This window comes from Sinocyclocheilus rhinocerous, unplaced genomic scaffold, assembly GCF_001515625.1.
Source record: "Sinocyclocheilus rhinocerous isolate Xijiao unplaced genomic scaffold, SAMN03320098_v1.1 scaffold28, whole genome shotgun sequence".
Lineage (NCBI taxonomy): Eukaryota > Metazoa > Chordata > Actinopteri > Cypriniformes > Cyprinidae > Sinocyclocheilus > Sinocyclocheilus rhinocerous.
In genome coordinates, this window is record NW_015652416.1 from 2,083,976 (window position 1) to 2,097,903 (window position 13,928).

General features: G+C 34.5%; 1 protein-coding gene across 7 annotated transcripts in view; it reads left to right on the forward strand.

Moving 5' to 3' along the window:
• LOC107715022 (solute carrier family 41 member 3-like) overlaps positions 1-13,928 on the forward strand; it is a 59,657-nt gene that overhangs the window by 40,783 nt on the left and 4,946 nt on the right. For 5 of the 7 annotated variants that reach the window (XM_016521054.1, XM_016521056.1, XM_016521053.1 and 2 more), the window contains 7 exons: positions 1,843-2,160; positions 8,937-9,044; positions 9,217-9,288; positions 9,616-9,760; positions 10,700-10,846; positions 11,548-11,692; positions 13,374-13,453. In XM_016521054.1, coding sequence (XP_016376540.1) covers positions 1,867-2,160; positions 8,937-9,044; positions 9,217-9,288; positions 9,616-9,760; positions 10,700-10,846; positions 11,548-11,692; positions 13,374-13,453 — 991 coding nt within the window. In that variant the 5' untranslated portion in view covers positions 1,843-1,866. Of the gene's footprint in view, positions 1-410; positions 544-1,842; positions 2,161-4,850; positions 5,088-8,936; positions 9,045-9,216; positions 9,289-9,615; positions 9,761-10,699; positions 10,847-11,547; positions 11,693-13,373; positions 13,454-13,928 lie in introns of those variants that run through there. The other 2 variants (XM_016521055.1, XM_016521057.1) reach the window with 2 other exon arrangements.

Genomic DNA, 13,928 nt, shown 5'->3' on the forward strand with positions numbered 1-13,928 from the left:
AATATCACCACTACTCATCTTTGCACCAATAAAACGTAAAAACACTGTTTTTCTATGTGTTTTATATGTATGTAAATTATATTATATCTATGCAAATTATATGTAATATCTAATTATTATAAAAAGTTTCACGATTTATTTCACAACATGATGCATGATGGGATACACTAAGCCTCGAATACTGCTTATAGGTAACTCATTAGGTTATATACACTAAACACGTTTGTGAACGATGTTTTCTCTGTTTTGGAGGGATGAACACTGTTAAATTATATTTATTGCATCAAAATGTGTTAATAGTCTACCTTACTATAGGTTAGGGATCATTTTATCCTACCAGGCGCGTCACGTGACTAATAAATATTCATGAGCTAAGCTTTCTCCGTAGTACGATTGGTGAATTCGTTTCCTATCTAGGAAGTTAAGCATTTCGAGTAGTGATTCAACGCGATTAAGCGTTTACAGTGATTAATATCGTTATCGATAGCGAAATTTCATATAATGTGATGAATATAAACTCAAAAGAAGGGTTCATTTGAGACGGTAGGCTGTTATTTACGTGACTTTCTATTGCTGATGTGGAGCACAAGCCTTCACGATCCGTGTGTATCCCATCATTGTTTTCCGCATCTGTTCTTCTTATCAATACCATTCCGTTTCGATGTACAAACGTGACACATTTATTTGCTAGAGGAACGGTTTGTTGTGAGATTTGTCAGTGATATCTATTGGAATGTGCGACTTGATATTGCTATGGCAACGTGTCATCAGTGCTTATGGACCAAAACATGAATATCATCAGTGTGATGAGAGATCGAAGTGAAACCTTTCAGATCAGATTGTTGATACATTTTAGATCATTATATTTGTAAATTTGTATCATTATATTTCTATTTAAAAGTAGGCTAGCTTGAAAGAGCTGACTACTAATGCAAATATCTGTGTACTGATTATCATGCATAAACACATTAACAGGGATGCAGTAATACTAGTGCAGCTTCACTGTTTACACATGCTTAATGTTCAAAAAATCACTTACAGATAAATCACTTACAATGAATGTTGCGAGGAAAAATACATGTTTACTTTATTTGTAGATTGGGGTTCAAAAGACTGCTACCACACTAAAAGACTGGAACTGGGAATGTAAATGAATTATGCAATAAACAATGTCTTTTTAGTATCATTGATGGTTTGAATCAGTTTTTGCTTTTATTTTTCATTTTATTTTCTTTTTTTATTTGAATTTTAAAATAAAATGAGAAATGTAGCTGAAATAAAAGTTTTTTTTTGAATATTTTATTTTATTTGAGTTAATGTTTACTTAAAGTAATGAAAATGTGTGATTTTTAAAAAAAAAAGGCTTTTAGTTTTGGTTTTAGTTTTAGTGAGCTATAATAATCTTGGTAAATAAATAGGAAATTGTAGGATTTAGAAAAAGCAAACCTAGTAGTACTGATTTGAAGTGTTGATTTTTAACATTTAAGATACAAACATTTATTTTATACTATTATATATTTTTACATTATGTAAAATCTTATTGTAGCCATATATTTTTTATCATTTTATTCAATGTTTTTCTGAACAAAAATAATGCAAAAAAAATTTGTGATATCCTAGAATCAGAATTCGCTAGAAAGCATTACATCACCAAATACTTACGTTTGTTGTGCAGCTTGTCACTTAAATTATTTATCATTAGAAAAATGCAAAAAAAAAAAAAAGCATCTGGTCTCAGACTTATGAACCCCAGCCATATGTTTTGGCATAAATTAACCCCTTTTTTGGATGTACCTACATTGGTGTTGAAGAGCTGTCTTCAATTGCTTTTCTGTTGCTCAGAGGGAGCGGACCGGAGACTCCACCATGGCAGGAGATGAAGTTCGGCAGAGGAAAGGAGGTGGCCGCAAGAAGCCCAAAAAGGGGAAAGGGAAGGGGCAGGGTGGTTTGGATCGGACTGGCAGTCTAGAGGGGCAGAATGACCTCCTGTTACCCCCTCCCACCATACCACTCAAAAAGCCTGTGGAAGACAGGACCAAAACAGCCCAGGCTAAGATAGAGGATGAGTCGGCTGTTTCTATCTGCCTGCAGGTGCTGTTCCCCTACCTGCTGGCTGGGATGGGGATGGTGATGGCAGGCATGGTGCTGGACAGTGTGCAGGTAAGAGACTTTTGAAGAACTTTCTGCAACTTTATGTAACACTTTATAGCCTGACATGACTTTCCAACAGTTTGAGGTTGATGCTATAGCAGCTAATGTGCCCACTTTAATTATCCAGCGTGTCAAGTGATGATATTTATGGTCCTCACTTAGAGGAAGCAGAGTGTGAGGGAAATTAATGTGATGATTAAAATTCACTCGGAAGGCGAGGAACTGGAAAAACACTCCAATCATGAAGTATTGAAGCAGTAGTTCAACCAAAAATTGTCATTTTAAAGTCATTCCAAACCTGTATGTTTTGTGGAACACAAATTGAGATGTTTTTACAAAATGACTAGGCTATAAATGAATGGTTTTTGAATAGGTTTTTAGGACGGTCAAGCTCCAAAAATGGATAAGATGAACATAATAATTTATAGCCTGACATGACTTTCCAACAGTTTGAGGTTGATGCTATAGCAGCTAATGTGCCCACTTTAATTATCCAGCATGTCAAGTGCTGATATTTATGGTCCTCACTGACAGGAAGCTGAGTGTGAGGGAAATTAATGTGATGATTAAAGGCGAGGGACTGAAAAACACTCCAATCATTAAGCATTAAAGCAGGTGGTCACCCAAAAATGATGTCATTTTGAAGTCATTACAAACCTGTATGTTTTGTGGAGATGTTTAACAAAATAACCAGGCTATGAATGAACGGTTTTTGAATTTTTTTTTAGGACAGTCAAGGTCCAAAAATGGACAAAATAAACAAACATAATAGGACAACGTTATCAAAGTACCATAAAAGTGGTGACTCGTGTCCCTTTCTTGAAGCTGGAAAACTCCAGTCACTACAAAATGAAATGTGGCAAAGCATATATTGAACACATTTTATTACATATTGCACATGTTCGTGATACGGACATAAGATCCTTATGTCCACCAAGAGATACAGATCTCAGAAGAAATCAGTCAGAATTGTGAGATTTAACCTTGGAATTCCAAGAAAAAAATAATGAAAAGAATTGCAAGATAGAAACCTGAAATTTTAAGTTAAAAAGTCAGAATTGCGAGATGTTGACTCAAAATTGCGAGATATAAACTCAGAATAGTGAGAAATAAAATCAGAATTGTGAGGTCAACTCAAAATTAGTCAGAAATAAAGTCAGATTTGTGAGATGTTAATTAATAATGGCAAGATATAAACTCAAATTGTGAGAAATAAAGTCAAAATTGCAAGATGTAAACTAGGAATTGCTAGAAAAAAGTAAGAATTGTGAGATGTTGTTAATTCATAATTGCAAGATATAAACTCAGAATTCTGAGAAAAAAGTCAGAATTGTATGTTATGAACTGAGAATTGTGAGATGTTAACTTAAAATAGCAAGATATAAATTCAGAGTTGTGAGATAAAAAGTCACAATTACATTTTTTATTTTTTATTCTGTGGCAGAAACAGGCTTCCATGTGAGAGTAAGTAAATATTGAATATTATATCATGTGCCTAAAATTTGTTGTTATAGAACCAGTTGTCATATAATAGTTTTAAGAGATGCTGTGTTCTGATGGTGTTTAATGAATGAGATGTCTGTCTGGATTTGCTGCGTCACTGTGCCGTGTTCACGACCGAGCAGGTTTTTTTTTTTTAGCTGAATCATGCCCCTCTTTCCAACGTGTCCTCTACGTACTGGCAAGCGGTAGAGTGGTAAGTAATCGAACAACGCTGGGAGTGGATGGTAGAACCCCATGGGTTCTCAATCTGTCTCTTTGTCTCTCTCACACAATCTTTTCCTCTCCTCTTTTCCTTTCCCCCCTCTCGTCCGTCTGCCAAGCACTCAGCCCATTCACAGCTGATAAGACAGGTTCAGTAATACATCAGAGGAGACATTAGCAGAGAGCAGGACAAGGGGACAGACGCAAGACTCTGAGCAGATGAAACGGTTGATGGGAAGTAATAAGGGTTAGACGAGTGACTGTTCGAGGGCCTGATGCACTGGTGAGGAGGGGGCCTAAAGGACTGCCCACAGCAACGAGTGGAAATAAAGCCTCAACATGTGTTTCTGTCACGTTCTGGACCTGTTAGACCAGGCCTGATGACGGAGAGGAGTTTAAATCGACGTTGATACGGACAGGACTGTTTGTCATGTGTGTCACGACTCCTGTGGCGGAGAGAAGCTGCGCTCTGGAGAACGTAGTGTTCGTGTACATGGACGTTCCAGCGACCTGCGAGTGAAAAAAAGAGGCAGCTTGGGAATTATTGTAGCAGTCTTCAAGGGACAGCAGTGGAGAACAACTAGATACTTAATTTCATCAGGCATAAGCCAAGTCTCGAAGATTTTCAAGAAGTGGATTCTGGCGTTCAGAGAACCAGCTCAGCCGAGGCTTTTTTGAATGTGAAGGTTCCTGTTGGATTTTGGTAGAAAACCCACGTGGCATTGATAGATGAATGAATGACATCTTCAAGAAGAACTGAAATATATACTGCGTGCTTCAGCCAACTTTTTGGGCCTTTGCTATCGTGGGACAATCTGAGGATACTAAATTGCCTCATCGTTTAATCTTAAGAACATCCTGTTTTCTGAGTCAGCATATTAATATAGTTCTTCCCAACCTGTTTGTCTTGAGCTTCTTATTTAGTTTCGAGACATTATGAAAGGAACATTCAGCCATCTAGGAGGGTGTTAAAAGCTTCTTGGAACCCTCGTCGATCTCAGCTGTGGCCCTCACCGTTGGGGAATGGGGTAACAGAGATGGTGGTCACTCAGTTAGAGCTGGAGCTCTGTTATCAGGGGAAGAAGCTCAGAGGTTTCACCTGCAAGCTCACTCGTTCGGCTCATGGTTTCTTGCCGGAGAGCTCGTACATCATCGCTGCGCAGGTCCTACTGCCTTATCTGCTGGGCGGACTGGGGATGGTGGCGGCCGGTATCGTCATGGACATTGTCCAAGTATGAGCGGTTTAATCTAGATTTGGTTTATTTCTTGGTTGTATCTGTTATTGAATCTGTAAATATCGGCGGTACCATGGTTCAGTGATGGGATCAGATAGTAATACTTTGATACACAAAGTTATTATAAAAGTTATTTTTTTGGACATGTGCCATGGTATTGCCATGATTTTCATTGAAGTACCTTGGAGTACTATGGAAATACCATGGGAGCACTGTATTTTAGTAAGGGTATAATACTATTATATTCATATACCATGGTATGCTCACGTTACTTCAGAAATATCATATGATATACATGTCTAAAAATATGACATTAGCATTTTTTAGGTTTATTTTGTTAGTGGGTAAATGTTGAAGTATATCAGTAGCGAATGTTAAAGGTGCAATAGGTGATTGTCTTCAGAAACATTTTTTGTTATGGTGGTTGAAAGTCTCTTCACATTCCGATAGCAATCATTAAAGGGATAGTTCACCCAAAAATGAAAATTTGATGTTTATCTGGGCATCCAAGATGTAGGTGACTTTGTTTCTTCAGTAGAACACAAATTATGATTTTTAAGTCCAGCCGTTGCAGTCTATCAGTCGTATAATCTATGAGAGTAAAAAAAACATGCACAGACAAATCCAAATTAAACCCTGCGGCTCGTGACGACACATTGATGTCCTAAGACACGAAACGATCGGTTTGTGCCAGAAACCGAACAGTATTTATATAATTTTTTACCTCTAATACAGCACTATGTCCAACTTCCTTGAGCGCCCACACGGCATCCGGTGCGTGAGGTGTGTACGCGCTCTGGCGTAGTTTACGTTAAAGGGTGTGTTGATATCCAGCCGAAGAGCAATCAACCATAACTTCAGGCGAGCAGGCTCAGAAGTTGGGAATACGTGGAAAGTCACCACTCCCGAATGAGTTCGCGCGAGAGAAAGATAGATTTTGATACCATTGCCATGCATTATACGACTGATAGACTGCAACGGTTGGAGTTAAAAATCATCATATACAGAAGGATTTATTTCAAACACTCGACTGACATTATGAAGTGAGTTTGGAGTAAAACGTTATTAAATGTGGTATATTCATGTGCTCTCAGATGGAGCAGCATTTACTACACATAGCCGTTGATGTAGCCTATTGTAGTAATGTTGTCTCTGGTATTCTGGTCTGTGAGCGTATGTGTGTTCAGGGGGCGTGGCTTTGGACGGCGATTGCAGGGAGGGTGGGACGTTCGCTTTCAGTGCTATCAGGATAAAGATAGCATTTTCCAAGATCTCCTACTGCACCTTTAAAGACGTAAGCCAGGTTAATAAGAGAAAGAATAAGAAAATAAGACTAAAACTAACGTATTCTTGGTAAAATCACTGCGATGCATGGCTTTGAATGGCTTAATGCTTTAATAACATGACAGCAACAGCAGCTTGATAACGAAAAAAAAAAAAAAAATTCATAAAATTAATTGATCAATACATTTATTGAAAAAATTATATTCTTTTTTAATAAAAATATTTTTATATAAAAGGTTCAAATGTGAAATTTTAAACCACTTACAAGGCAGTGTTATTATTAACTAACACTCAGACATTTTTTTTGTTAATTGAAATAAAGAAGGAACAAAATAAAGTATTAAATGATAAAAAAAAAACTTAAATGAAATTAGACATGTTAAAAATAAATACATAAAAAATAACAAAATGAAAAAGGATAAAATAAATTAAAATAAAATAAAGATTAATAGAAATACACACACACAGACACATACAGATAAAACTGGCAAAAACCATTACAAAATTACTGAAACTTTAACTAAAATTAAAATATATAACATTGCTTATATGGTATGTGCCATTATTATACCTTAAGATAAACTCTAGAATAATGTAGATTTAAAGCTATTGCATTCTAGCACAAAAAATATTTGAATATTTCAGTTAGCAATTAGCATACTCATTTTTTGTACACTATACAGTTGTCTCATAGGATATCAGCACACTTCACAAACACATGGTAGCTTCCAGTAACGGTTCCTTGTGTTCCTGTCCTCTAGATAGACGCGGTTGGCATGGACTGTGTTTTGTGTCTATTAATTGAATTCTCATTGGGGCGGGTGAGAGAATGAAAGCTTGTTTCTAGAGCAGAAGTGGGCTAGATCCCAGGACGGGCCTGTGACGTGACACCAGCCTGGACTGTGCCTGTGGTAAAAATACCGGCCCCTGGCTGGCTGGCACCGGTCTCTTATCTGTTCATTTAAACATTATGGCTATTTTTAACTTCATGAGTGGGTTTGCGAAGAGAGGAGCTCTCAACTCATATACTGACACGTACTAAATTTAAATGCACACTCGCACAGCGCAAGAAGCCATTCATATTCAGTGAGTCCCTGACACTTTGGTCAGTTTACCCGTTATGAGATGATATTTATGACTTTGCTGATGACTAGTCTGTGTTTTGATTTGAAGTATCAGAAAAAAGGCTGAAACTGACACCTAGTTTGAATTCATCTGTACTCTTTCATTCGATTGAGAGCATCTCAGTTTATGGCCTGTACATTAAGACGTCACTCAGTTTTAAAATATTGATCATGATGGTCACATTAGCAGTGATAGATGTGAAAGCCAATGCGCTGTTCTGTAGGTGTGGGGCTGCAGTTCCCAGCATGCAACACGGCTCAAATCGGTAATGAGAATTAATGTTTTACCGTTTACTGTTATATTATTGCACCAATGTTGTTATGTTTGTTGTCCCTTTGAGTTATGCAGTGTCAATTTTGAGTGCAATTTCACATGTAAATCATTGTGGTTTGCACTCCAAATTAATAGTGGTTATTCTAATTCATTTCATTGAGCGGGTTCTTTTGGATGGATTGCTTCAGTGAATGCATTCAAAAAATAGCTCGTCAGTTTAAATTAGTTTGAAATTCTTTTGCTATATTCATAACAAAATACTAGCATACTCCACAGTATATATTAAATGGCTGCCAATAAAAAGGGAAAAATGCATTTAAATATTAAAATTAATCAGAAAAAAATTATTTTATATATAGAAAATGTTACAATTATTTAAGGTTTTTTTGCATGGTGATATTATAAAAAAAATATAATAAAATAAAAATATTTTATTAAGCATAAACCTTTTCTCAGTGTATCATTAATCTAATTTAAAAAATGCTGTACTACTGTAATAAAATAATCCTGAATGATTTTTAATTTAATGTTTTTAAAATGTATTTTAAATCTGCATAATTGCATTAATCTTAGTAAATACTACCCTGAATTTCATATAATATTTTGACAATAATAAAAAGGGAAAAATGCATTTAAATATTAAAATTTATCAGAAAAAATGTATTTTATATATAGAAAATGTTACAATTATTTAAGTTTTTTTTGCATGGTGATATTATAAAAAAATATAATAAAATAAAAATATTTTATTAAGCATAAACCTTTTCTCAGTGTATCATTAATCTAATTTAAAAAATGCTGTACTACTGTAATAAAATAATCCTGAATGATTTTTAATTTAATGTTTTTAAAATGTATTTTAAATCTGCATAATTGCATTAATCTTAGTAAATACTACCCTGAATTTCATATAATATTTTGACAATATTCCAATAAAATTCCAAATTACAGTTTTTGTTCCTGAGTGTGTTTGTGCCATATACTGTGGTTTTAAAATGCCATGAAAATCTGTTTTGTTGTTTTAAATGGCTTAATTACACATTTCTCTTTTCCTTTCATAGATAGTGTTTTAACAGTTTTAACAGTCAACGTCTGTATCATGGGGAGCCTGCTGTTAACTGTTTCAGACTGTTTGTCTAAATATCATCTGTATGTGTGTTTCAGCATTGGGATGTGTTTAAAGTGATCACAGAAGTGTTCATCCTGGTACCTGCTCTGGTCGGGCTCAAAGGAAACCTGGAGATGACTCTAGCATCTCGTCTCTCTACTGCTGTATGTAAAAATACTTATCCATCTGGACAATATATTCATTACTGTATGTACAGTTTATATTACTTATAATCTATCTCAAGCTGTATAGTGTTTAATAGCCTTGAGATGATCAAGTGTGTCTCGTGATTAAATTAAAATGCTTCACTGCGGTTTTGTTTCCCGACTTGCTTAGGCTAACACCGGACAGATGGACGACCCCAAACAGCAGTGGCTGATGATGACCTGTAATCTTGCTCTCATTCAGGTGGCTGAATCAGAAACACACAGATGCTTTATATTATTGATATTTTACCTAATCCACCGGAAACCAGCTTTAGTTCCCGTCAGAGATAAATTAGACAATACAAACATGAATTAACTGGACAAACATTCATTAAATGTTAAATAAATATAAAAGAATATGAACAATTACTCTATGAGACTTCATTCTGCAAGAGTCCTCGGTCTTGAATACCAATGAGTACTCATTATGAAAATAGATTTTTAATCAGTTTAATTATGAATGAAGGCATATGATCTTAGGCTCTGATGAGCAGCTGTGATTGTGGAGCTGCTCTGCTGTCTTTCTCAGGTTCAGGCCACTGTGGTGGGCTTCCTGGCAGCTCTTGCGGCCGTAGGTCTCGGTGCTCTGTCCAGAGGGGGTGTAGAGCTGGACCAGGCGGCTGTCCTGTGTGCTAGCAGTGTTACCACTGCATTTGTGGCAGCTCTGTCCTTAGGTACACTACTCCTTATTACTTCAAAATAACATGAAATCAAAATGTGCTTTCTTAATAAATATCACTGGTCTTATTGTTTATGATTCACTAGTTTATGTTATGTAACATAAATATAATTTTCTCATTAGCTAGAAATATTTAGATATTTATATGCTTCTAAAATGATTTTAGTAACAAGCAACCAAGACTGCATAGGTGGAAAAAATGACATATCATAAATAAAATAAACTTTTCACAATCCACAATACAGATAAAATCAAGTTCCAATATTTCTTTCTGCTCAGTATATACAAAAATAAGTTTAAAAGTAAAAAAAAAAATATATATATATTTATATATACTGTACTATACCTGTTACTATATATATACTATACTGTTATTTTTAAAAAAATTTTTTTGAAGCAATAATTTATTAAATTGATCAAAGGTGACATTAAAGATATTTACAACATTTGGTTATTTCTATTCAACAAAGAATCCTGAAATAATGCATCACAGTTGCCACATATTAAAAAAATAGGAACACTGAAATCATGTGTGGGTGTTGTTTGTTATTTAAAAATATTTTATGCCTTACTCAGAAATGTATTCTACACAGTGTTGCATTGCACATCCTGTACAAGCTACTATGCCATTCCAGTACATATAAACAACATGAATTCCCGTCACATTTTCATTAAAACTGTCCAACAAAAAAGAATAGCCAAAAGAATAGCAGTCATTACTCCAGTCTTCTGTGTCATATGATCCTTTAGAAATCTTTGTAATAGGCTGATTCATGCTGCTTAATAAAAGCATTTGCATTCCAAAAAGTAGGACCTTTCTGGATAATGCAACACAATCTTTTAGTCTTTTTCTTTGAATCTTACATTCGTTTGAATATTACAATCTTACATTATCCTGTCAGTTACTGAGTCTGCTGCTTTCATCCGCATCCAGGTCTGGTGATGATCGGTGTGATCATTGGCTCCAGGAAGGTGGGCATCAACCCTGATAATGTGGCCACACCGATAGCAGCCAGTCTGGGAGATCTCATCACTCTTTCTCTGTTGGCTGGAGTCAGCAGCACACTGTTCCAGTACAGAGGTGTGGGGCCTTTTAGTTATTCATATATTAATAACTTCTAGTTTAAAACCTAAAACCTGTACATTACATATTGTTAAAAAAGGCTGACAATCACTAGATTAAAGCAGTGTTTAAAAAAACTTTTAGAAATTATTGTGCAATTTAAATTTTCATAACTTATTCAACTTGCTTTTATATATATTAAGTGATTATTAAAGGGGTCATATGATGCTTTTTAAAAGATCATTATTTTGTGTATTTGGTGTAACAGAATATGTTGACATGCTTTAGTTATAATGTATAATAAAGTATTAGTATTTTTTATTTATATTAATTAAATTAAATATATATTCAAATATTAACTATAAACAATTAAGTAAATTACAATTAAATCAATTAAAAATAAATAACTTTCTTTTAGAGCCTCTCTAAATATTCCTTACTTAATGAGCATGAACTGTTTAAAATGTACCAGAAGAGGGCAGTAGAAATTCACTAAAATATTACTTTATTACAAAGATGTGCATTTTAAGGTGACATGGTTTCCATGGTTAAAGATGACGTTAAAGAGTGGGAATCATCTTTCTATTTTGAAACATCACACGTTTTATTCTCTAGAGACCTTAAAATCTGAATTTGCACAAATCATAGCACATTATCTGAAATATGTAACTATTTACTATGTCTAGCATGTGTCATCGACAATGTTTGTGTGTGTCCAGATGTGTGGTACTTGTCCCCGTTGGTGTGTGTCTTCTTCCTGCTGCTCATTCCTCTCTGGGTGCTCATCGCTAGACGGAGTCCACAGATTAAAGAGGTTCTGAAGTCCGGCTGGCAGCCTGTTATAGTGGCCATGTCCATCAGCAGGTACAAACATGCATACAGAGACACAGTCTTCTATGAGTTAGAGTAACATTAAAATGGTTATATAATCATTAATAAAAAATTAATTGTGCCTGTAACAGAGGAAGCAGGGTTCCCACAGACAATATGTGACCCTGGACCACAAAACCAGTCATAAGGGTCAATTTCTCGAAATTGAGATTTATACATCATCTGAAAGTTGAATAAATAATCTTTCCATTGATGTATGGTTTGTTAGGATAGGACAATATTTGGCCGAGATACGACTATTTGAAAATCTGCAATCTGAGGGTGCAAAAAAATCAAAATACTGAGAAAATCACCTTTAAAGTTATCCAAATTAAGTTCTTAGCAATGCATATTACTAATCAAAAAGTTTTTTTATATTTACGGTAGGACATTTACAAAATATCTTAATGGAACATGATCTTTACTTAATATCCTAATGATTTTTGGCATAAAAGAAAAATCAATCATTTTGACCCATACAATGTTTTTTTGGCTATTGCTAAAAATATACCCCAGCGACTTAAGACTGGTTTTGTGGTCCAGGGTCACATATATAAATATCAAGAAATTTTAAAACTGTTTTTTTTTTTAAATAATCAATCAGTTGATATACATTTTTTTTTTTTTTTTTAATTGACTCAAAAATGATTAAACATTATTAGATTGAAATTGCTCAGTTTAAAGTGTAGTCAATTATCATAAATAATTGGACAACTAATGAAAATTAGTTGGCCTAAAAGTATGAGAACCCAGTTGATTAGCTGTGGCATAATTTTGACTAAGAGATTGACATTTAATTTTCACATAATTTTTGTGCTTAGAGCTCACAGAAAAAAATAGAGATGGTTCAGTTTACTCAGTCACTTTATTTTTTGTTTCTCTTCTAAAATATTAAATAATGTAAATCTCTAATATGTGTAATCTACTAGATTACATTACAATATATAGAACTAATTAATGTTGAAAAGATTATTGCTGTTGATATTACTCAAACTAGCATATTAGCATGCTAATATGTCCTATTCCTAGCTAATAGATTCTTTACACAGCTAACTAGTTCAACTTTGTAATTCAGTAATATAACAACAGAAATATTATATTAAATTCAATAAAATAATCCTTTCAGGGAACCATATAAAATAAAATAACAGTTTTTAAGTGACCCAATTAAGTAGGTCACTTAAAAGCAACTTAATTCCTATTAAAGTGGTCATATGATGTTGCTAAAAATAACATTATTTTGTGTATTTGTTGTAATGAAATGTGTTTATGCGGTTTAAAGTAAAAAAAACACATTATTTTCCACATACTGTACTTTATTGTTTCTCCTCTATTCCCCTCGACTTTAGTCTTTGCAACTTTACAGATCTTCTTTATGCACCAAGAGCTTGTAACACTTCAAAGAGAAAGGAAAAATTTAAATCACATCATATGACCCCTTTAAGTTACATTAGCATTTCCATGTTAGCAATTAGCAATTTTTTTCCTGATTAAGAATTATTAAAAAAAGAAGAAATAATTATAAAAACAAAACTAAAAAGATGTGCATGATTAAATGATGTAAATTCAAAACACTTTATTTTTTTACTATGGCAGAGTGACAAATGAGAGAAATATAATTTGTGGGTTAACTAATCAAAACATTTAAAATTCATGAAACTCTTTCCAATTTAAGTTTCGGAGGCCTTATTCTTGATAAGACTGTGAGCGATCCAAACTTTGAGGGAATGGCGGTCTTCACACCAGTCATAAATGGTGAGTAAATGTCAATGACAAATCACACTTCGAGCAAAGACACCTTTCATATACTCAGATCTTTCACATAACCACAAACCTGAAAAACAAGTTCAGAAACTTCATTTAAGGCCCTTTTCCCTCTACAACTTCTCATTACAATAAAATTAATCACATCTCTTTCTGCGTTTGGAACTCGATTCATGGATTCAGGGAGGCGATTGGACAGCGCTGCCAAAATAAAAGTCTCATTCCAAAATCGTCTCAATAAATCAGAGCACTGGCTCTTGGCTCACGACATTTTATAGTACATGAAAGAAGTCAAGTATTTTTAAGGGAATTACTAATAGACTTAAAAACCCCAGCTGAGGCAGAGTTTGTTTGGTTTTACGTAAAATATAACTTTTTTGGTTTGTCAGCTCTAGCAATCTGGTTTCGATTTCCCCTCGCTGGTTCCGTTTCTACCCAGCTGCACATGTGCTCTACCCGTCCCGTC